Raw genomic sequence first — 23,836 nt, 5'->3', positions numbered from 1 at the left:
AAAAAATGTCATTGATAATTTAGAGAGATACAAAGCAGAAGATTAAGAAGAAAGAGGGCCTCAGAGGCAAAAACACTTAGAAAAAAACTACAAGCAATTAATCCTAGAGTTCCTAAGGGTTTGGATGAGGCATCCTCTAAAGTAGATGAGCAAGCAGGTTCTAGATGCTGGAGTTGACTTGATCTTGATGGTCGAGTCCGGCTCTCACTAGTTATTGTTATTTCTGAAGATCTTCTAGAGTCTTGAGAACAAAGGAGATATATTAGATGTTGATGACTCACCTCGAGTCAGAGCAACCTCAGATGTATTCACAACTTTTTCTGCAGCTATGCGAGCAACTTCTTCAGCGTCAACTTTTTCTTTAGCTTCAGCTTCTACAACCGCATCTCTTTTAGCTTCTTCCTTAGCAGCAACTTCAGCAGCAACTCTCTCTTCAGCTTCTTTCCTGGCCCTTTCTTCAGCTTCCTGCGCTAGACGTACCTCTAGTTTCTCTTCAGCACCTCTGACGTAGTCATTTCTGACTTGTTCAGAAAGTCCCTTGAGCTTGAAGACCTCAGATGTCATCCACCTAAGAAATATGTTCCAGTGAGTTCTTACTTCAGAAGGATAGTCACTGAGCCTGAATTCTTCAGATAGCTGTGTAAGACCCCAATTTTGACCCTAAGATCCCTCATGCAATTTCATCATAAGCATTAGCATTGGGATCATACCTTGGCATCCTCCTTACCCAAATTTCATTGTATTTGTTTTGGGAGAGATCACCAAGAACTATGTGATTGTATCATACTTGTATATTATCATTTTACTAACCAAAATATCAAAAACATATCTTTGTATTTGCTTAACTCTTTTGTAGGTAGGGCATGATCACCATTGATTTATCGAGTCCATATCTAGGGTTTGGGACCCTCATGACAAAGATCACAACCATGAATTGATCCAAGAATGGTTATGATCATCATATATGAGTTCCATTTATTCTTACATGTTATATTGATCAAGTTTTCTGCAAGAGTTTGAGAGTGATTTGCCTTGGAAAGCCTAGTTTGACTGGGTATCTTGAGTAACTTCTCCAACAAGCTATCTCACCAATTGATCAAATTTATCAAGGTACACTTCAAAGTTCATCATCTTATGCATATATGATCTACCATGAGCCAAGAAAGTCAAGAGAATTGAAGGTTAGCAAGTTGGTTGATGGTGGTTGGCCAGATGAATTCATCTGATCAAAACTGGGTCTCCCTAGACCCTATCTCCTACAATTTTCACCATATGAAAAGGATTCCAAGAGAAAATTTACTATAAATAATATTCCAAACAACTTTCATGTTGATACCTAAAGCTAGTGTTTCTTGGAAAATCATTTTCTATGTTGAAACATTATATGTCATTTTCTGAATTGTGTTTCATTAAATACACACAACCATATCTACTGAAATCATCAGTAAATGTGATGAAGTACTGAAAACCTCCTCTGGCTGGTATGTTCAGTGGTCCACATACATCAGTATGTATGAGGGCCAAAATATCATTAGCTCTTCCAAATTTTCCTGTGAATGGAGACTTTGTCATCTTTCCAATTAAACAAGATATGTATGTCTCATATGATTCATAATCAAAAGAGTCCAAGAGTCCATCTTTATGGAGTTTGGAAATGCCTTTCTCATTTATGTGGCCTAATCAACAATGCCAAAGGTAAGTTGGATTTAACTCATTAGGTTTCATCCTTTTAGTATTATTGTTATAAATAGGCATTTCAAGATCAAGGAGATATAGTCCATTATTCATTTGTGCAGTAGCATAGAATATATCATTCAAATAAATGGAGAAACAATTCTTCTTTATTATAAATGAAAAACCAAACTTGTCTAAACAAGAAATAGAAATAATATTCCTGCTAAATAAAGGTACATAATAATAGTTCTCTAACTAAATTATTAAACCACTAGGTAAAGTCAATACATAAGTTCCTACGGCTAAAGCAGCAACCTTTGCTCCATTGCCAACTCATAGATCAACTTCACCTTTTGCCAAATCTCTACTCCTTTTTAGCCCCTGCACATTGGTACAAATGTGAGAACCACATCCAATATCTAATACCCATGATGCAAAAGAAGATAAATTAATTTCAATAACAAAAATACCTGAAGTTGAAGTCTCTACTCCATTCTTCTTATCTTCCAGGTGCTTTGGGCAGTTTCTCTTCCAGTGTCCGGTCTTACCGCAATGGAAGCAGATGTCTTCCTTTGTTATTCCTCCACTAGGCTTCAGAGTAGGAGCAGTGGGTTTGAGTTTGACAACTTCCTTGCCTTTCCCTTTATCACCCTGCTTATTGGGTCTTCTGTTCTGTCTCTTTCCATTTCCGATCATCAGAATGGACTTCCCTTTTGACTTCAGATTCTGCTCAGCAGTTCTTAACATGGCTAGTAGTTCAGGAAGCGATTTGTCCATATCATTCATATTAAAATTAAGGACAAATTGACTGAATCTATCTAGCAACGATTGCAAGATTAAATCAGTCGCAAGTTCCTTTCCGAGGGGAAAACCCAACCTCTCAAGGTTCTCCACATACCCAATCATCTTGAGCACATGGGGACCTACAGGGGCTCCCTCAGCTAACTTGCCTTGAAAAAGGGCTTTTGAAACTTCAAACCTTTCATGCCTTGCTTGCTCTTCATAGAGCATCTTCAGGTGTTCGATCATATCGAACGCTGCCATGTTCTCATGTTGCTTTTGCAACTCTGAGTTCATAGTAGCTAGCATGAGGCAAGCAGTTTCATTGGCATCATCGACATGCTTCTTATAAGCATCTCTTTCTGCCTTAGGTGCAGAATTAGGAGGTTCCTCATTAGGAACAGGTTTTTCCAAGACATAAAACTTTCTATCATGTTTGAGGACAATCCTCAGATTTCAGTGTCAATCCAGAAAATTTGTCCCAGACAATTTTTCCTTATCAAGGATTGATGGCAAAATGTTGTTAGAGGTGTTCGTTGTCATGGTAATCTACATGAAAATAATGAAAATATAAGTATCAATAACATATTTAATTAGGCCTTTAATTAAATATGCTTCCACTATTTTACTCAAAACAAATGACCCTCACCATTTGATTCGGAAAATCCCGTTGGAAGATTTTCTAGTGGGTCGAGATCCACATTTCACTTTGTTTTAAGTCCGCGTAGGCGGATTACAGAAAACTAGGTTATTTAGGTAGGAACTCCTTCCAATTGTATCTAATACAACTCTCGAATATTTTAGTTGGGTGAATAACTCCTTATTACAATCCATCACATGGATCATTCCAACTCTTGCTTCTAAAATATATAATATTATTATAATTTGTTTAGTTAAGTTTGACCCGTTGTTTTAGCAATTGGATATTACAATTATCCCATCGCACCTTACTAATATAGAATATGCACTTCGCGTAGGCGAAACCTACATTATTCGATACTAGTCTTGATGAGTGCTAAAACTTGAAAAGCATAAAATTAATATTTAATTTGAGGGAATTTGCAATTATTCTGATCTCACTAGCTTATTTATCATATAAATCGTCTCTCACATGCATCAATATACATTCACATGCATCAACATACATAATGAAACAGTTATGGCCCCTAGCGCAATTGTTCTCCCAAGCCAATGAGAGAACCTAAGCTAACCTAATAATGATCTAAGCTTCTCAAAGCAAGATCTTCAAGGTTGTCCTCCTTTGATATTTTATTCTTCTCTTTCTTCAGAATATTACATTACATAAAAGAAACTCGTTTTACATACGAGGGAGTGAGATGAGAAAAGAAGTTACATTAAGAGATTAAAAGAGAGGCACGACACGCAAGTTATATTTTAAAATCCCAAAACAAAATAAAGGAAAACTAAGGCCATAACCGATCACCACAAGACAATAATAATAAATACATTATTATTATTAATTTAAATTCTGTTAATTAATTAAAACCAAATTAAATTTCGGCGACCGATCACACTATGCAGAGTTAGTCAGGGGTTCCACTGACCGTTCAGTCAACGTCGTTTTTCGCATCAGCACTTGATACTTTAAAGCACAACTCTTACGCAGTCACAACCATAATCACATAACTCTTTGACAGCACAACCCTTGTGCCGTCATGAACCTTAATACACCAATTTCAGATCGTCAAACACATCTCAATTGTTAATTCAGTATGATTGATTAACACGTCATTGCTTCACCATACTAATGTCGGATCAAGAAGCAAATGACCATTGAGCGCTCAAAGGAAAACAACCATTAAGTGTTTGAATGAACGAAACAGAAACAATATATCATATATACCGTATTTTGAATCAGGATTACTTATATCATATATATGACATGATCGATCTCAATTGCATAACCTATGGACGACCGATGAATCGCTGCTTCACCATACTAACGTCGGATTATGAAGCATAGTCAACATCAATCATCCAAATCATACACACATGATGCCAAATTTAATTACTCGTTTATTCTTTAATTCATTATGTCTTTTAATCGTATTAATACAGAAAATATATAAAATAAACAACTATCAGATGCACGATTTCGTAAGTGGCTCTGATACCACTGAAGGAGAAGAGCGATTCAAAACGCAGCGGAATTTAAAAAAACAAATCTCCCTTAGTGATCCTTACAAATGGGCATGATCAGGGATAGAATTGTTACCTCTTGTGGTGATTGAAACCTTTGATGCAGATCTACGGAGCGATCATGAATGTTGAATGGTGACAACGCCTCTACTGAGTCCACACGAATGGATTCCTTCAATCTTAGTGCTAGCTGCTACGAATGAAGGCTTTGAGTGAGAGAGAAAGAGAGAGAAACAAAATTGCAACTGCACAAATGCTTCTGCACAAGGGATATATTTATAGAACCACTTATGTGGGCTGCAAGCTAAAAAGCCCACTTAAGTGTATATGGCCCATATCTTATAATATGCCAAAATCACTTAAGCGCGTGGTACCTTACCATATTTTGTATTCTAATTAAGTACACCATACCTTACGATGTTCTACAATTCACTTAAGTGCACCGTACCTTACGATGTTCCTTAGTTACTCTATCTCTCATCAATCCGTCCTTTTGTGTGTGGCCCTGTAGGTTTTCACGGCATTGGCAATTATATAAATCACGTATTTAACATAATACACAGTGAGAGGTATCTAGCAACACATCACTGCTACCCAAGACACGAAAATGTCATGTGATCTGATAAATCCTTTTGTGATAATACTTATGTGTACAATTACCCTTTTTCCCTTATGTCTATATTGAACACAGGCATAGACCGTGTCATCCTTGTCCAGTTCAATATTGGACCCGTAGACATTTATCCTGTTACGCAAGATGGGAGAATTCCATCTAGGTCACTCATGTCCCTCAACATGCTTCGTGGAGTACCCATCAACTGTCTTTATGGCCATCAAGTTACGAACAATGTTTGATCAGCAATAAGGCACTCGACTCTACATCTAGGGTACATAGTGGTTTCAAGTCAAAGGGTGGTATACACCATTATCACCATGAGAATAACTTATGACACTTAGCATAACATTCTATATAGTATTCTCATAACGGATTAATCCAGTATAAATATTACTCTTAAGTTCATACTTATGTTTAAGACTTGATAACTCCTTATCCATGATCCATAAGATGTGATCATCAATCTATATAAATAATAGTCTTAATGCTTTAATGTTATCCCACTTCATAACAAAGCTCGACTACGAATACTTTAAGAATAATGTCCTTATGTTTAATGGGATCTCATGAATAAGTCACACTTGATACATTAAACGGACTAGTTATTCTAGGGACTTTATTAAACAAACATAATAAAGAAAAACCCTTTTATTATTGATAAATAATTCGATACAAGTACCAACACTATTGGCCTTTAGGGCTTACACCAACAGTACTATAGTTAAACAATGGTTGGGTGTTATGGTGATGGGATGTTTGGATGGTCATTTGTGGGGGGCTACGATGAAGTGACCCATATGAATCATATGCACTATAGACGGGTGTGGTTGTAGGGTTTGATTCTTGGTTTTTTGTTTGGGTGGGTGGTATGAACGGATTGCGACGTTAGATGGTTGGTTGTTGGGTGGATGGCATGAATGGGTTGCAAGGTTGGGTGTTTGGTTGTTGTGTGTATGTGGTACGTTGATGTTGTGAGGTTGGTTGTTGGGTTTGAGTGGGTTGAAATTGGTGTTGGGTGGGGAAGTGTTATGGGGCGTACAATGGCGAAGCAAGTTGGCGTGGATCCATCAAATACCGCGGCTCAGATACAAATTGTTGAGTTGTTACCGACCTAAACCATGCCATATATTGTTGAGTTGGTCTTGCACCATGGATGACTGGTTCATTTAAGATGTGTTGTCATCGATTTCTCCATTGACGGTACATCTCTTTTGCAAAGTCTCTCCAGTCAGAATAATCCCATTGTGCATCAACCCTTTTTTGATGCCAATTCTCCAAACACGTGGGAGGTTCTGGAATCTGTTGTAGCATGCTGAACTGCAGTTTGACCCGGTCACTCTAGTGCATTTCCACCGTAGTGAATCAGATAATCGGTGTCTTCGATGTCCGAATTGCAACATCGTCATGGTTCACATCATGATCAAGACCTAGATATGGCCTCCAGATAAACTGTAAAACAATACGAAACGATTAGATGAAAAATAATTTGATAAGTATTTTTAAATTAAAATATAGTTGTGTAGAAGTATTACATCGTCATGTCCAATGTGGTCCAATAGATTGCGATAGACTACAATAGCGTGCTTCAGACACCTATTGTAGTTCATCCCCCTTACTGACCACCTTAGATAAAAAAAAGTGAAAAATATTATTTACTGTTAATTATAATATAAAATATAATTAACTAAATGATAAAGTGTTAGATTTACTTAGTTGCAAACGGGAACACGAATGGCTTCTCGTTTATCGGGGCGAGCGACAACATTCTTGACCAATCCCAAGCTTGTAGCAAATACGCACATGAAAAAAAAGTACAGGTATACTTTTTTGCAGTTTTACACATCGCACTATATAGATGGGCCAACACAGCTGAACCCCAACTATATGTGCTTACCTTATTAATGTTACAAATTGATGGTATATGGTTGTACGGGAAACACAATGGAACGTTACTGATGGCAGTAGCACAAGATGGGAACAACAACATTTTTCCAATCGCCTTTTCCCTAGTTGAAGGGGAGACTGCTGAGGGATGAAGTTTTTTCCTAAGAAATTTATGATTGCACATTGCACCTCAGCCTAACTTATGTTTGATCTCCGAAAGACACCCTTCAATCATCAGTATATATGATAACATTGATAATGGCTGGAAAAATCCTCCTTCGACGCATGTGTTATGTACATATTGCTCAGATTTCATGCGGGAAATCAAAGATAAGACATTGCGGAAGAAGATTGTCAATGCAGGTTATGCATTATCAGAACCTTCTTTCAAACACTACCACGAAGAAATAAGATTGTCAAACAAAAATGCAGTATGGTGGATCGATAATATTCCATTGGGGAAGTGGACTAGGGCATACGAAAAAGGTCAACGTTGGGGCCACATGACAACATATCTTGTGGAATCAATGAACTTTGTCTTCAAAGGCACCCGTAACCTACCTATAACCGCTTTGGTGCATGCAACATATTTCAGGCTAGGGGCGTTATTTGAGAGCTGACGTTCGAAATGAAGTTCAATGTTGCAATCTAGGCAGTTGTTCAGTTATGCTTTGATGAAATTCATTAGACATGAAGCTGCCAAAGCAAACACACATGTAGTCAAGGTGTTTGACCACACTAAAGGTTAGTATAGTGTTGCCGAGTCCATAGCTCATAATGAGGGCATGTCGATAGGATAATACAGAGTCGAACTAGATAGAGGTTGGTGCGACTGTGGAAAGTTCCAAGCCTTTCGTACGCTCTGCTCCCATGTCATTGCAGCATGCTCAAAGGTTCGAAGGGATCCATCCTACTTGTTATATGAAGTTTACGAAGTCACCATCCTATTAAATTTTTATAAAATTAGTTTTTCTGTAGTGGAAAAAGAGGATTACTGGCCAGAATATGAAGGGGACATCGTCTGACACAACGAAGTTATGTGAAGGAAGAAAATGGGTCGCTCAAACAGTACCCAGATTCGAACCGAAATGGATATGGCGAACAAAATGTATAGATTATGTAGTTCATGCCGTCAACCAGGTCATAATCGTAATAACTGTCATAGCATTGGAACGAGCTCAATCAAATAAACTCACATGTACCTCTATTGTAATATATGAAAAAATAAATTTATTTCATATTAGACGTCTGTGACGAAAGTACCATTACATAAACAATAACATAAAAAATTAAAACAACTAGAATACAAGAACTATGCGATTACAGCCATTAAAACAATTTTGAACATGTAATGCATCATCCTACGAGCGTCTTGGTCGATCTTAATATCCACCCATTCGTGCACTTCTCCGTTTTGGTTGAACGTGGACACAAGCCATTGTATTCTTCTAATCCTTTCACCCTCTCCAATTTCTCCCTCTAACCAATTGTACGACATCCGATTAAGACGTTCAAACATATCTGTTTTCTAAAATCGAATCTGTACCGGAGCCGCAACGGCGGAAAATATTACATCGGCATTTCGCTTCTGAATGTATGTAGACATTGTTAAAACACATAAACTTGAAGGTGGATGAGATTGAATTAGAGAAAATATGGTAGTAGGAGATGATTTTGTGTGAAAAATATTGCATCCAAGGCGTGACGTTTATATAGAGTGGACATAAAATGCATGCGCCAAGAGGGCTGACGCCCAACATGACATGACATGTAGGCGCTAGAGGCATTGGCGTCTGCACTTAAGGCAACACTAAGGCGCCAGGGGCATCGACGCCTCCTCATGAGGGCCAATGCATGCGCCAATGCCATTGGCGCCTCCTCATGAGGAGCCCAATGTATGCGCCAGTGCTATTGGCGCCTCCTTTGGTTGCTCAGGGGATACGCCAGTTCATCTGGCGTATCCTTTTCTAAAAGTGGTTTTTTATTTATTTATTATTTTCGATCTTTTTTAAACAAATGGTTATTTTAAAAAATAATTCTATTTAATTCCCATTAACGAGTATTTTTATGGTAAAATACAATTAATATTTATTTTAATATAAAATAAGAAAATTAGAAAAATAAAATAATCATTTAGTTAATAATTATTTAAGAACATAAATATTGAACCCAAATAATTTTTTTTGCACTATATTATAGAGAAAATTTCCACGTTATTTTTCTAAATTTTCAAGTTTTCATGTCATATGTTTCATTATCATATTCATAAAGCTTTTATAATTAGGGTTTTAAGTTTCACGAGGATCATTAATGACAATGTCTTGAGCGTTGATAATAATTAAATAGACGATAAATATTTGTTTAAGGACGATGAAAAAACTGAATAAACACACTATATTTTACCTCGATTATTACTCAAAACCGGAGTAACATATATATGTCATACCCCAAGCACCACATATCCCTCAATTTCTATTAAAAACCGAGGGTAAAAATCTTTTATTTATAATTATATTGTTTACATAGAATATGAAAATAAATTATATTAACAAATCAAGATTTTGACAATGGATTCTTAGAGAGCAACATATTTTTTCAAATTTCTTATAAGTTAGTTGTTCTAACTAAGAGAAATTTTTATATATACTTGCAATCCATCCCAGAGAGATTTCATTATCCTAAGCAAATGTTTTCATGGCAAATTCTTTCATATGAAAGAGAACATGAAAGAAAACTGGATTATTGTGTTTAGGAATAAATTTCTCAATATTGTCAACCGAGAAAAGCAATAAATTTCTCAATATTTTCTTTGATTGATAATACACGAAGCTTATTCCAAAAATATAACAACAACACCTAAAGGTAGAGAAAAACAAGAAATTGGGGTTTGAATTATTTTCACAATAATAAAAAACTTTTGCAACACTACACACACGAAAGTAAATGCTAACAACACACAAAATTTATCATGGTTCGCTTGAAAATCAAAGTTACTCCAGTCCATCCGGCCAAGATGATTTCGCCTTCAATAAGGACTTAATCCAATAATCTCAATAGATTACAAAAACGTCTAAGAGTTCAAAAATATCTTAGCCCTCTCAAGTCTACAAACTTAAATAAGTCACTTGAGGAATATCACTAACTTTAGAAAACACAAGTGGTTGCCTCAGTGCTTCTAGGTAAACAGTATAAACAGAATTAAGAACACGGATCAATGATCACACTATGAGCAACAACTCTTGTGTGATTACTAAATTTTACAATGAAAATAAATTGGGTATGTAGATCGAAGTGTATTGTAAAATTCTTGTGTATTCTTCGTATTCGGTATGATGATGATAAAGCCTTTATATAGAACTTTGAGATGATATCGTTGGAGGGAAATTAATGGAGATATCTTGCTAATTATGAGACTTAATGATATTAACTTCCTTATCCTTTCGATAGCAGTCTTGGAGCATAATCCATAATTTCCTTATAGAGATTTGTTCCATACATAGAATACTTCTTGATTATGTTTTTGATTTTGATGAGTCAGATGATTTGTTGGGCGTGAATCAGAGTGATTGGAGTCAGAGTCTTTGAGTAGAAACTTGTCGTCTTCAGATATTCTCTTAACTAGTCTTCGAATATATTTGGTTGAATAGTCTTCAGATAGATATTTGTTTAATATTCTTCAGATATCAAATATGAACTTCAATGTCAGATTATGTATGTGATTCTTTCAGAAGGGTTCTTGTTTAGAGCCAAATATGATTTCTTCATAGCTGGATCAGTTTTTCTGGACTTCTTTAGATGCCAAATATTGTTTTCCTCATATTCATTTTTTTTCTTAGAAACCTGCACACTTAGAAAAAATTATTAGGGTATCAAATTGTTTCATTCTTTATTATCATTAAAACTTAGAGATATATTGTTGAACCTAAATCTTGTTATAACAATCTCCCCCTTTTTGATGATGACAAAAACTTAGACTTTTGATGAAACAATGGTACTTTACAAGGATACAGGTTTAAATGAATCAGAGTAAGATAGAGTATGACTCCCCCATAGATCTGCAATCTCCCTTGCAATATCCCCATAAGTCTGATACTTAGAATATTTTTTAAAATTATTTGTATCAGAAAAGGGTTTCTAGGGTAGAGTTTTTTACCAGATCTTCTTAGGTTGCTTGACTTGTTTCTCAGATACTGATTCAGTTTTCCATGTTTAGATACATATTGTAAAAACTCTTAGACTGCGTAATTGATTTTTAATATTATAATTTAAGTAGTGAATTCTGAGAGTTAGATATATTATTTCATCAGAAAGGCTACTATTGATTTCTCCCCCATTTTGTCAGACTCAAAAAGTTAATAGAAATCACAAGTGTTTAAACCACATAAAGCAAAAATGTCATTGATAATTTAGAGAGATACAAAGCGGAAGATTAAGAAGAAAGAGGGCCTCAGAGGCAAAAACTCTTAGAAAAAAACTATAAGCAATTAATCCTAGAGTGCCTAAGGGTTTGGAGGAGGCATCCTCTGAAGTAGATGAGCAAGCAGGTTCTAGATGCTGGAGTTGACTTGATCTTGATGGTCGAGTCTGGCTCTCACTAGTTATTGTTATTTCTGAAGATCTTCCAGAGTCTTGAGAACAAAGGAGATAGATTAGATGTTGATGACTCACCTCGAGTCAGAGCAACCTCAGATGTATTCACAACTTTTTCTGCAGCTATTCGAGCAACTTCTTCAGCGTCAACTTTTTCTTTAGCTTCAGCTTCTACAACCGCATCTCTTTTAGCTTCTTCCTTAGCAGCAACTTCAGCAGCAACTCTCTCTTCAGCTTCTTTCCTGGCCCTTTCTTCAGCTTCCTGCGCTAGACGTGCCTCTAGTTTCTCTTCAGCACCTCTGACGTAGTCATTTCTGACTTGTTCAGAAAGTCCCTTGAGCTTGAAGACCTCAAATGTCATCCACCTAAGAAATATGTTCCAGTGAGTTCTTACTTCAGAAGGATAGTCACTGAGCCTGAATTCTTCAGATAGCTGTGTAAGACCCCAATTTTGACCCTAAGATCCCTCATGCAATTTCATCATAAGCATTAGCATTGGGATCATACCTTGGCATCCTCCTTACCCAAATTTCATTGGATTTGTTTTGGGAGAGATCACCAAGAACTATGTGATTGTATCATACTTGTATATTATCATTTTACTAACCAAAATATCAAAAACATATCTTTGTATTTGCTTAACTCTTTTGTAGGTAGGGCATGATCACCATTGATTTATCGAGTCCATATCTAGGGTTTGGGACCCTCATGACAAAGATCACAACCATGAATTGATCCAAGAATGGTTATGATCATCATATATGAGTTCCATTGATTCCTACATGTTATATTGATCAAGTTTTCTGCAAGAGTTTGAGAGTGATTTGCCTTGGAAAGCCTAGTTTGACTGGGTATCTTGAGTAACTTCTCCAACAAGCTATCTCACCAATTGATCAAATTTATCAAGGTACACTTCAAAGTTCATCATCTTATGCATATATAATCTACCATGAGCTATGAAAGTCAAGAGAATTGAAGGTTAGCAAGTTGGTTGATGGTGGTTGGCCAGATGAATTCATCTGATCAAAACTGGGTCTCCCTAGACCCTATCTCCTACAATTTTCACCATATGAAAAGGATTCCAAGAGAAAATTTACTCTAAATAATATTCCAAACAACTTTCATGTTGATACCTAGAGCTAGTGTTTCTTGGAAAATCATTTTCTACGTTGAAACATTATATGTCATTTTCTGAATTGTGTTTCATTAAATACACATAACCATATCTACTGAAATCATCAGTAAATGTGATGAAGTACTGAAAACCTCCTCTGGCTGGTATGTTCAGTGGTCCACATACATCAGTATGTTTGAGGGCCAAAATATCATTAGCTCTTTCAAATTTTCCTGTGAATGGAGACTTTGTCATCTTTCCAATTAAACAAGATATGTATGTCTCATATGATTCATAATCAAAAGAGTCCAAGAGTCCATCTTTATGGAGTTTGGAAATGCCTTTCTCATTTATGTGGCCTAATCAACAATGCCAAAGGTAAGTTGGATTTAACTCATTAGGTTTCATCCTTTTAGTATTAATGTTATAAATAGGCATTTCAAGATCAAGGACATATAGTCCATTATTCATTTGTGCAGTAGCATAGAATATATCATTCAAATAAATGGAGCAACAATTCTTCTTTATTATAAATGAAAAACCAAACTTGTCTAAACAAGAAACAGAAATAATATTCCAACTAATTAAAGGTACATAATAATAGTTCTCTAACTAAATTATTAAACCACTAGGTAAAGTCAATACATAAGTTCCTACGGCTAAAGCAGCAACCTTTGCTCCATTGCCAACTCATAGATCAACTTCACCTTTTGCCAAATCTCTACTCCTTTTTAGCCCCTGCACATTGGTACAAATGTGAGAACCACATCCAATATCTAATACCCATGATGCAAAAGAAGATAAATTAATTTCAATAACAAAAATACCTGAAGTTGAAGTCTCTACTCCATTCTTCTTATCTTCCAGGTACTTTGGGCAGTTTCTCTTCCAGTGTCCGGTCTTACCGCAATGGAAGTAGGTGTCTTCCTTTGTTATTCCTCCACTAGGCTTCAGAGTAGGAGCAGTGGGTTTGAGTTTGACAACTTCCTTGGCTTTCCCTTTATCACCCTGCTTATTGGGTCTTTTGTTCTGTCTCTTTCCATTTCCGATCATCAGAATGGACTTCCCTTTTGACTTCAGATTCTGCTCAGCAGTTCTTAACATGGCTAGTAGTTCAGGAAGCGATTTGTCCATATCATTCATATTAAAATTAAGGACAAATTGACTGAATCTATCTAGCAACGATTGCAAGATTAAATCAGTCGCAAGTTCCTTTCCGAGGGGAAAACCCAACCTCTCAAGGTTCTCCACATACCCAATCATCTTGAGCACATGGGGACCTACAGGGGCTCCCTCAGCTAACTTGCCTTGAAAAAGGGCTTTTGAAACTTCAAACCTTTCATGCCTTGCTTGCTCTTCATAGAGCATCTTCAGGTGTTCGATCATATCGAACGCTGCCATGTTCTCATGTTGCTTTTGCAACTCTGAGTTCATAGTAGCTAGCATGAGGCAAGCAGTTTCATTGGCATCATCGACATGCTTCTTATAAGCATCTCTTTCTGCCTTAGGTGCAGAATTAGGAGGTTCCTCATTAGGAACAGGTTTCTCCAAGACATAAAACTTTCTATCATGTTTGAGGACAATCCTCTGATTTCGGTGTCAATCCAGAAAATTTGTCCCAGACAATTTTTCCTTATCAAGGATTGATGGAAAAATGTTGTTAGAGGTGTTCGTTGTCATGGTAATCTACATGAAAATAATGAAAATATAAGTATCAATAACATATTTAATTAGGCCTTTAATTAAATTTGCTTCCACTATTTTACTCAAAACAAATGACCCTCACCATTTGATTCGGAAAATCCCGTTGGAAGATTTTCTAGTGGGTCGAGATCCACATTTCACTTTGTTTTAAGTCCGCGTAGGCGGATTACAGAAAACTAGGTTATTTAGGTAGGAACTCCTTCCAATTGTATCTAATACAACTCTCGAATATTTTAGTTGGGTGAATAACTCCTTATTACAATCCATCACATGGATCATTCCAACTCTTGCTTCTAAAATATATAATATTATTATAATTTGTTTAGTTAAGTTTGACCCATTGTTTTAGCAATTGGATATTACAATTATCCCATCGCACCTTACTAATATAGAATATGCACTTCGCGTAGGCGAAACCTACATTATTCGATACTAGTCTTGATGAGTGCTAAAACTTGAAAAGCATAAACTTAATATTTAATTTGAGGGAATTTGCAATTATTCTGATCTCACTAGCTTATTTATCATATAAATCGTCTCTCACATGCATCAATATACATTCACATGCATCAACATACATAATGAAACAGTTATGGCCCCTAGCGCAATTGTTCTCCCAAGCCAATGAGAGAACCTAAGCTAACCTAATAATGATCTAAGCTTCTCAAAGCAAGATCTTCAAGGTTGTCCTCCTTTGATATTTTATTCTTCTCTTTCTTCAAAACATTACATTACATAAAAGAAACTCGTTTTACATACGAGGGAGTGAGATGAGAAAAGAAGTTACATTAAGAGATTAAAAGAGAGGCACGACACGCAAGTTATATTTTAAAATCCCAAAACAAAATAAAGGAAAACTAAGGCCATAACCGATCACCACAAGACAATAATAATAAATACATTATTATTATTAATTTAAATTCTGTTAATTAATTAAAACCAAATTAAATTTCGGCGACCGATCACACTATGCAGAGTTAGTCGGGGGTTCCACTGACCGTTCAGTCAACGTCGTTTTTCGCATCAACACTTGATACTTTAAAGCACAACTCTTACGCAGTCACAACCATAATCACATAACACTTTGACAACACAACCCTTGTACCGTCATGAACCTTAATGCACCAATTTCAGACCGTCAAACACATCTCGATTGTTAATTCAGTATGATTGATCAACACGTCATTGCTTCACCATACTAATGTCGGATCAAGAAGCAAATGACCATTGAGCGCTCAAAGGAAAACAACCATTAAGTGTTTGAATGAACGAAACAGAAACAATATATCATATATATCGTATTTTGCATCAGGATTACTTATATCATATATATGACTTGATCGATCTCAATTGCATAACCTATGGACGACCGATGAATCGCTGCTTCACCATACTAACGTCGGATTATGAAGCATAGTCAACATCAATCATCCAAATCATACACACATGATGCCAAATTTAATTACTCGTTTATTCTTTAATTCATTATGTCTTTTAATCGTATTAATACAGAAAATATATAAAATAAACAGCTATCAGATGCACGATTTCTTAAGTGGCTCTGATACCACTGAAGGAGAAGAGCGATTCAAAACGCAACGGAATTTAAAAAAACAAATCTCCCTTAGTGATCCTTACAAATGGGCATGATCAGGGATAGAATCGTTACCTCTTGTGGTGATTGAAACCTTTGATGCAGATCTACGGAGCGATCATGAATGTTGAATGGTGACAACGCCTCTACTGAGTCCACACGAATGGATTCCTTCAATCTTAGTGCTAGCTGCTACGAATGAAGGCTTTGAGTGAGAGAGAAAGAGAGACAAACAAAATTGCAACTGCACAAATGCTTCTGCACAAGGGATATATTTATAGAACCACTTATGTGGGCTGCAAGCTAAAAAGCCCACTTAAGTGTATATGGCCCATATCTTATAATATGCCAAAATCACTTAAGCGCGTGGTACCTTACCATATTTTGTATTCTAATTAAGTACACCATACCTTACGATGTTCTACAATTCACTTAAGTGCACCGTACCTTACGATGTTCCTTAGTTACTCTATCTCTCATCAATCCGTCCTTTTGTGTGTGGCCCTGTAGGTTTTCACGACATTGACAATTATATAAATCACGTATTTAACATAATAAACAGTGAGAGGTATCTAGCAACACATCACTCCTACCCAAGACACGAAAATGTCATGTGATCTGACAAATCCTTTTGTGATAATACTTATGTGTACAATTACCCTTTTTCCCTTATGTCTATATTGAACACAGGCATAGACCGTGTCATCCTTGTCCAGTTCAATATTGGACCTGTAGACATTTATCCTGTTACGCAAGATGGGAGAATTCCATCTAGGTCACTCATGTCCCTCAACATGCTTCGTGGAGTACCCATCAACTGTCTTTATGGCCATCCAGTTACGAACAATGTTTGATCAGCAATAAGGCACTCGACTCTACATCTAGGGTACATAGTGGTTTCAAGTCAAAGGGTGGTATACACCATTATCACCATGAGAATAACTTATGACACTTAGCATAACATTCTATATAGTATTCTCATAACGGGTTAATCCAGTATAAATATTACTCTCAAGTTCATACTTATGTTTAAGACTTGATAACTCCTTATCCATGATCCATAAGATGTGATCATCAGTCTATATAAATAATAGTCTTAATGCTTTAATGTTATCCCACTTCATAACAAAGCTCGACTACGAATACTTTAAGAATAATGTCCTTATGTTTAATGGGATCTCATGAATAAGTCACACTTGATACATTAAACGGACTAGTTATTCTAGGGACTTTATTAAACAAACATAATAAAGAAAAAGCCTTTTATTATTGATAAATAATTCGATACAAGTACCAACAGTATTGGCCTTTAGGGTTTACACCAACAGTACTATAGTTAAACAATGGTTGGGTGTTATGGTGATGGGATGTTTGGATGGTCATTTGTGGGGGGCTACGATGAAGTGACCCATATGAATCATATGCACTATAGACGGGTGTGGTTGTAGGGTTTGATTCTTGGTTTTTTGTTTGGGTGGGTGGTATGAATGGATTGCGACGTTAGATGGTTGGTTGTTGGGTGGATGGCATGAATGGGTTGCAAGGTTGGGTGTTTGGTTGTTGTGTGTATGTGGTACGTTGATGTTGTGAGGTTGGTTGTTGGGTTTGAGTGGGTTGAAATTGGTGTTGGGTGGGGAAGTGTTATGGGGCGTACAATGGCGAAGCAAGTTGGCGTGGATCCATCAAATACCGCGGCTCAGATACAAATTGTTGAGTTGTTACCGACCTAAACCATGCCATATATTGTTGAGTTGGTCTTGCACCATGGATGACTGGTTCATTTAAGATGTGTTGTCATCGATTTCTCCATTGACGATACATCTCTTTTGCAAAGTCTCTCCAGTCAGAATAATCCCATTGTGCATCAACCCTTTTTTGATGCCAATTCTCCAAACACGTGGGAGGTTCTGGAATCTGTTGTAGCATGCTGAACTGCAGTTTGACCCAGTCACTCTAGTGCATTTCCACCGTAGTGAATCAGATAATCGGTGTCTTCGATGTCCGAATTGCAACATCGTCATGGTTCACATCATGATCAAGACCTAGATATGGCCTCCAGATAAACTGTAAAACAATACGAAACGATTAGATGAAAAATAATTTGATAAGTATTTTTAAATTAAAATATAGTTGTGTAGAAGTATTACATCGTCATGTCCAATGTGGTCCAATAGATTGCGATAGACTACAATAGCGTGTTTCAGACACCTATTGTAGTTCATCCCCCTTACTGACCACCTTAGATAAAAAAAAGTGAAAAATATTATTTACTGTTAATTATAATATAAAATATAATTAACTAAATGATAAAGTGTTAGATTTACTTAGTTGCAAACGGGAACACGAATGGCTTCTCGTTTATCGGGGCGAGCGACAACATTCTTGACCAATCCCAAGCTTGTAGCAAATACGCACATGAAAAAAAAGTACAGGTATACTTTTTTGCAGTTTTACACATCGCACTATATAGATGGGCCAACACAGCTGAACCCCAACTATATGTGCTTACCTTATTAATGTTACAAATTGATGGTACATGGTTGTACGGGAAACACAATGGAACGTTACTGATGACAGTGGCACAAGATGGGAACAACAACATTTTTCCAATCGCCTTTTCCCTAGTTGAAGGGGAGACTGCTGAGGGATGAAGTTGTTTCCTAAGAAATCTATGATTGCACGTTGCACCTCAGCCTAACTTATGTTTGATCTCCGAAAGACACCCTTCAATCATCAGTGCATATAATAACATTGATAATGGCTGGAAAAATCCTCCTTCGACGCATGTGTTATGTATTAGACATATTGCTCAGATTTCATGCGGGAAATCAAAGATAAGACATTGCGGAAGAAGATTGTCAATGCAGGTTATGCATTATCAGAACCTTCTTTCAAACACTACCACGAAGAAATAAGATTGTCAAACGAAAATGCAGTATGGTGGATCGATAATATTCCATTGGGGAAGTGGACTAGGGCATACGAAAACGGTCAACGTTGGGGCCACATGACAACATATCTTGTGGAATCAATGAACTTTGTCTTCAAAGGCACCCGTAACCTACCTATAACCGCTTTGGTGCATGCAACATATTTCAGGCTAGGGGCGTTATTTGAGAGCTGACGTTCGAAATGAAGTTCAATGTTGCAATCTAGGCAGTTGTTCAGTTATGCTTTGATGAAATTCATTAGACATGAAGCTGCCAAAGCAAACACACATGTAGTCAAGGTGTTTGACCACGCTAAAGGTTAGTATAGTGTTGCCGAGTCCATAGCTCATAATGAGGGCATGTCGATAGGATAATACAGATTCGAACTAGATAGAGGTTGGTGCGACTGTGGAAAGTTCCAAGCCTTTCGTACACTCTGCTCCCATGTCATTGCAGCATGCTCAACGGTTCGAAGGGATCCATCCTACTTGTTATATGAAGTTTACGAAGTCACCATCCTATTAAATTTTTATAAAATTAGTTTTTCCGTAGTGGAAAAAGAGGATTACTGGCCAGAATATGAAGGGGACATCGTCTGACACAACGAAGTTATGTGAAGGAAGAAAAGGGGTCGCTCAAACAGTACCCAGATTCGAACCGAAATGGATACGACGAACAAAATGGTTAGATTATGTAGTTCATGCCGTCAGCCAGGTCATAATCGTAATAACTGTCATAGCATTGGAACGAGCTCAATCAAATAAACTCACATGTACCTCTATTGTAATATATGAAAAAATAAATTTATTTCATATTAGACGTCTGTGACGAAAGTACCATTACATAAACAATAACATAAAAAATTAAAACAACTAGAATACAAGAACTATGCGATTACAACCATTAAAACAATTTTGAACATGTAATGCATCATCCTACGAGCGTCTTGGTCGATCTTAATATCCACCCATTCGCGCACTTCTCCGTTTTGGTTGAACGTGGACACAAGCCATTGTATTCTTCTAATCCTTTCACCCTCTCCAATTTCTCCCTCTAACCAATTGTACGACATCCGATTAAGACGTTCAAACATATCTGTTTTCTAAAATCGAATCTGTACCGGAGCCACAACGGCGGAAAATATTACATCGGCATTTCGCTTCTGAATGTATGTAGACATTGTTAAAGCACATAAACTTGAAGGTGGATGAGATTGAATTAGAGAAAATATGGTAGTAGGAGATGATTTTGTGTGAAAAATATTGCATCCAAGGCGTGACGTTTATATAGAGTGGACATAAAATGCACGCGCCAAGAGGGCTGACGCCCAACATGACATGACATGTAGGCGCTAGAGGCATTGGCGTCTGCACTTAAGGCAACACTAAGGCGCCAGGGGTATCGACGCCTCCTCATGAGGGCCAATGCATGCGCCAATGCCATTGGCGCCTCCTCATGAGGAGCCCAATGTATGCGCCAGTGCTATTGGCGCCTCCTTTGGTTGCTCAGGGGATACGCCAGTTCATCTGGCGTATCCTTTTCTAAAAGTGGTTTTTATTTATTTTTTATTTTCGATTTTTTTAAACAAATGGTTATTTTAAAAAATAATTCTATTTAATTCCCATTAACGAGTATTTTTATGGTAAAATACAATTAATATTTATTTTAATATAAAATAAGAAAATTAGAAAAATAAAATATTCATTTAGTTAATAATTATTTAAGAACATAAATATTGAACCCAAATAATTTTTTTTGCACTATATTATAGAGAAAATTTCCACGTTATTTTTCTAAATTTTCAAGTTTTCATGTCATATGTTTCATTATCATATTCATAAAGCTTTTATAATTAGGGTTTTAAGTTTCACGAGGATCATTAATGACAGTGTCTTGAGCGTTGATAATAATTAAATAGACGATAAATATTTGTTTAAGGACGATGAAAAACTGAATAAACACACTTATATTTTACCTCGATTATTACTCAAAACCGGAGTAACATATATATGTCATACCCCAAGCACCACATATCCCTCAATTTCTATTAAAAACCGAGGGTAAAAATCTTTTATTTATAATTATATTGTTTACATAGAATATGAAAATAAATTATATTAACAAATCAAGATTTTGACAATGGATTCTTAGAGAGCAACATATTTTTTCAAATTTCTTATAAGTTAGTTGTTCTAACTAAGAGAAATTTTTAAATATACTTGCAATCCATCCCAGAGAGATTTCATTATCTTAAGCAAATATTTTCATGGCAAATTCTTTCATATGAAAGAGAACATGAAAGAAAACTGGATTATTGTGTTTAGGAATAAATTTCTCAATATTGTCAACCGAGAAAAGCAATAAATTTCTCAATATTTTCTTTGATTGATAATACAGGAAGCTTATTCCAAAAATATAACAACAACACCTAAAGGTAGAGAAAAACAAGAAATTGGGGTTTGAATTGTTTTCACAATAATAAAAAACTTTTGCAACACTACACACACGAAAGTAAATGCTAACAACACACAAAATTTATCATGGTTCGCTTGAAAATCAAAGTTACTCCAGTCCATCCGGCCAAGATGATTTCACCTTCAATAAGGACTTAATCCAATAATCTCAATAGATTACAAAAACGTCTAAGAGTTCAAAAATATCTTAGCCCTCTCAAGTCTACAAACTTAAATAAGTCACTTGAGGAATATCACTAACTTTAGAGAAATACAAGTGGTTGCCTCAGTGCTTCTAGGTAAACAGTATAAACAGAATTAAGAACACGGATCAATGATCACACTATGAGCAATAACTCTTGTGTGATTACTAAATTTTACAATGAAAATAAATTGGGTATGTAGATAGAAGTGTATTGTAAAATTCTTGTGTATTCTTCGTATTCGGTATGATGATGATAAAGCCTTTATATAGAACTTTGAGATGATATCGTTGGAGGGAAATTAATGGAGATATCTTGCTAATTATGAGACTTAATGATATTAACTTCCTTATCCTTTCGATAGCAGTCTTGGAGCACAATCCATAATTTCCTTATAGAGATTTGTTCCATACATAGAATACTTCTTGATTATGTTTTTGATTTTGATGAGTCAGATGATTTGTTGGGCGTGAATCAGAGTGATTGGAGTCAGAGTCTTTGAGTAGAAACTTGTCGTCTTCAGATATTCTCTTAACTAGTCTTCGAATATATTTGGTTGAATAGTCTTCAGATAGATATTTGTTTAATATTCTTCAGATATCAAATATGAACTTCAATGTCAGATTATGTATGTGATTCTTTCAGAAGTGTTCTTGTTTAGAGCCAGATATGATTTCTTCATAGCTGGATCAGTTTTTCTGGACTTCTTTAGATGCCAAATATTGTTTTCCTCATATTCATTTTTTTTTCTTAGAAACCTGCACACTTAGAAAAAATTATTAGGGTATCAAATTGTTTCATTCTTTGTTATCATTAAAACTTAGAGATATATTGTTGAACCTAAATCTTGTTATAACAATCTCCCCCTTTTTGATGATGACAAAAACTTAGACTTTTGATGAAACAATGGTACTTTACAAGGATACAGGTTTAAATGAATCAGAGTCAGATAGAGTATGACTCCCCCAGAGATCTGCAATCTCCCTTGCAATATCCCCATAAGTCTGATACTTAGAATATTTTTTAAAATTATTTGTATCAGAAAAGGGTTTCTAGGGTAGAGTTTTTACCAGATCTTCTTAGGTTGCTTGACTTGTTTCTCAGATACTGATTCAGTTTTCCATGTTTAGATACATATTGTAAAAACTCTTAGACTGCGTAATTGATTTTTAATATTATAATTTAAGTAGTGAATTCTGAGAGTTAGATATATTATTTCATCAGAAAGGCTACTATTGATTTCTCCCCCTTTTTGTCAGACTCAAAAAGTTAATAGAAACCACAAGTGTTTAAACCACATAAAGCAAAAATGTCATTGATAATTTAGAGAGATACAAAGCGGAAGATTAAGAAGAAAGAGGGCCTCAGAGGCAAAAACTCTTAGAAAAAAACTACAAGCAATTAATCCTAGAGTGCCTAAGGGTTTGGATGAGGCATCCTCTGAAGTAGATGAGCAAGCAGGTTCTAGATGCTGGAGTTGACTTGATCTTGATGGTCGAGTCTGGCTCTCACTAGTTATTGTTATTTCTGAAGATCTTCTAGAGTCTTGAGAACAAAGGAGATATATTAGATGTTGATGACTCACCTCGAGTCAGAGCAACCTCAGATGTATTCACAACTTTTTCTGCAGCTATGCGAGCAACTTTTTCAGCGTCAACTTTTTCTTTAGCTTCAGCTTCTACAACCGCATCTCTTTTAGCTTCTTCCTTAGCAGCAACTTCAGCAACAACTCTCTCTTCAGCTTCTTTCCTGGCCCTTTCTTCAGCTTCCTGCGCTAGACGTGCCTCTAGTTTCTCTTCAGCACCTCTGACGTAGTCATTTCTGACTTGTTCAGAAAGTCCCTTGAGCTTGAAGACCTCAGATGTCATCCACCTAAGAAATATGTTCCAGTGAGTTCTTACTTCAGAAGGATAGTCACTGAGCCTGAATTCTTCAGATAGCTGTGTAAGACCCCAATTTTGACCCTAAGATCCCTCATGCAATTTCATCATAAGCATTAGCATTGGGATCATACCTTGGCATCCTCCTTACCCAAATTTCATTGGATTTGTTTTGGGAGAGATCACCAAGAACTATGTGATTGTATCATACTTGTATATTATCATTTTACTAACCAAAATATCAAAAACATATC

At 36.2% G+C, this 23,836-nt stretch overlaps 1 protein-coding gene across 1 annotated transcript; it reads right to left on the bottom strand.

The window, feature by feature from the left end:
* Positions 1–234: 234 nt before the first annotated feature.
* On the bottom strand, positions 235–23,570 carry LOC127122437 (eukaryotic translation initiation factor 4 gamma-like). The gene is made up of 3 exons (XM_051052777.1): positions 23,304–23,570; positions 11,799–12,161; positions 235–660 (listed from the first exon to the last, which is right to left on the bottom strand). The coding sequence occupies exons 1-3, from the start codon at positions 23,568–23,570 to the stop codon at positions 235–237; spliced, it is 1,056 nt and encodes a 351-aa protein (XP_050908734.1).
* Positions 23,571–23,836: the final 266 nt, after the last annotated feature.

Source organism: Lathyrus oleraceus, chromosome 2 (genome assembly GCF_024323335.1).
Source record: "Lathyrus oleraceus cultivar Zhongwan6 chromosome 2, CAAS_Psat_ZW6_1.0, whole genome shotgun sequence".
Lineage (NCBI taxonomy): Eukaryota > Viridiplantae > Streptophyta > Magnoliopsida > Fabales > Fabaceae > Lathyrus > Lathyrus oleraceus.
This window is presented reverse-complemented; position numbering and strand designations above follow the sequence as displayed.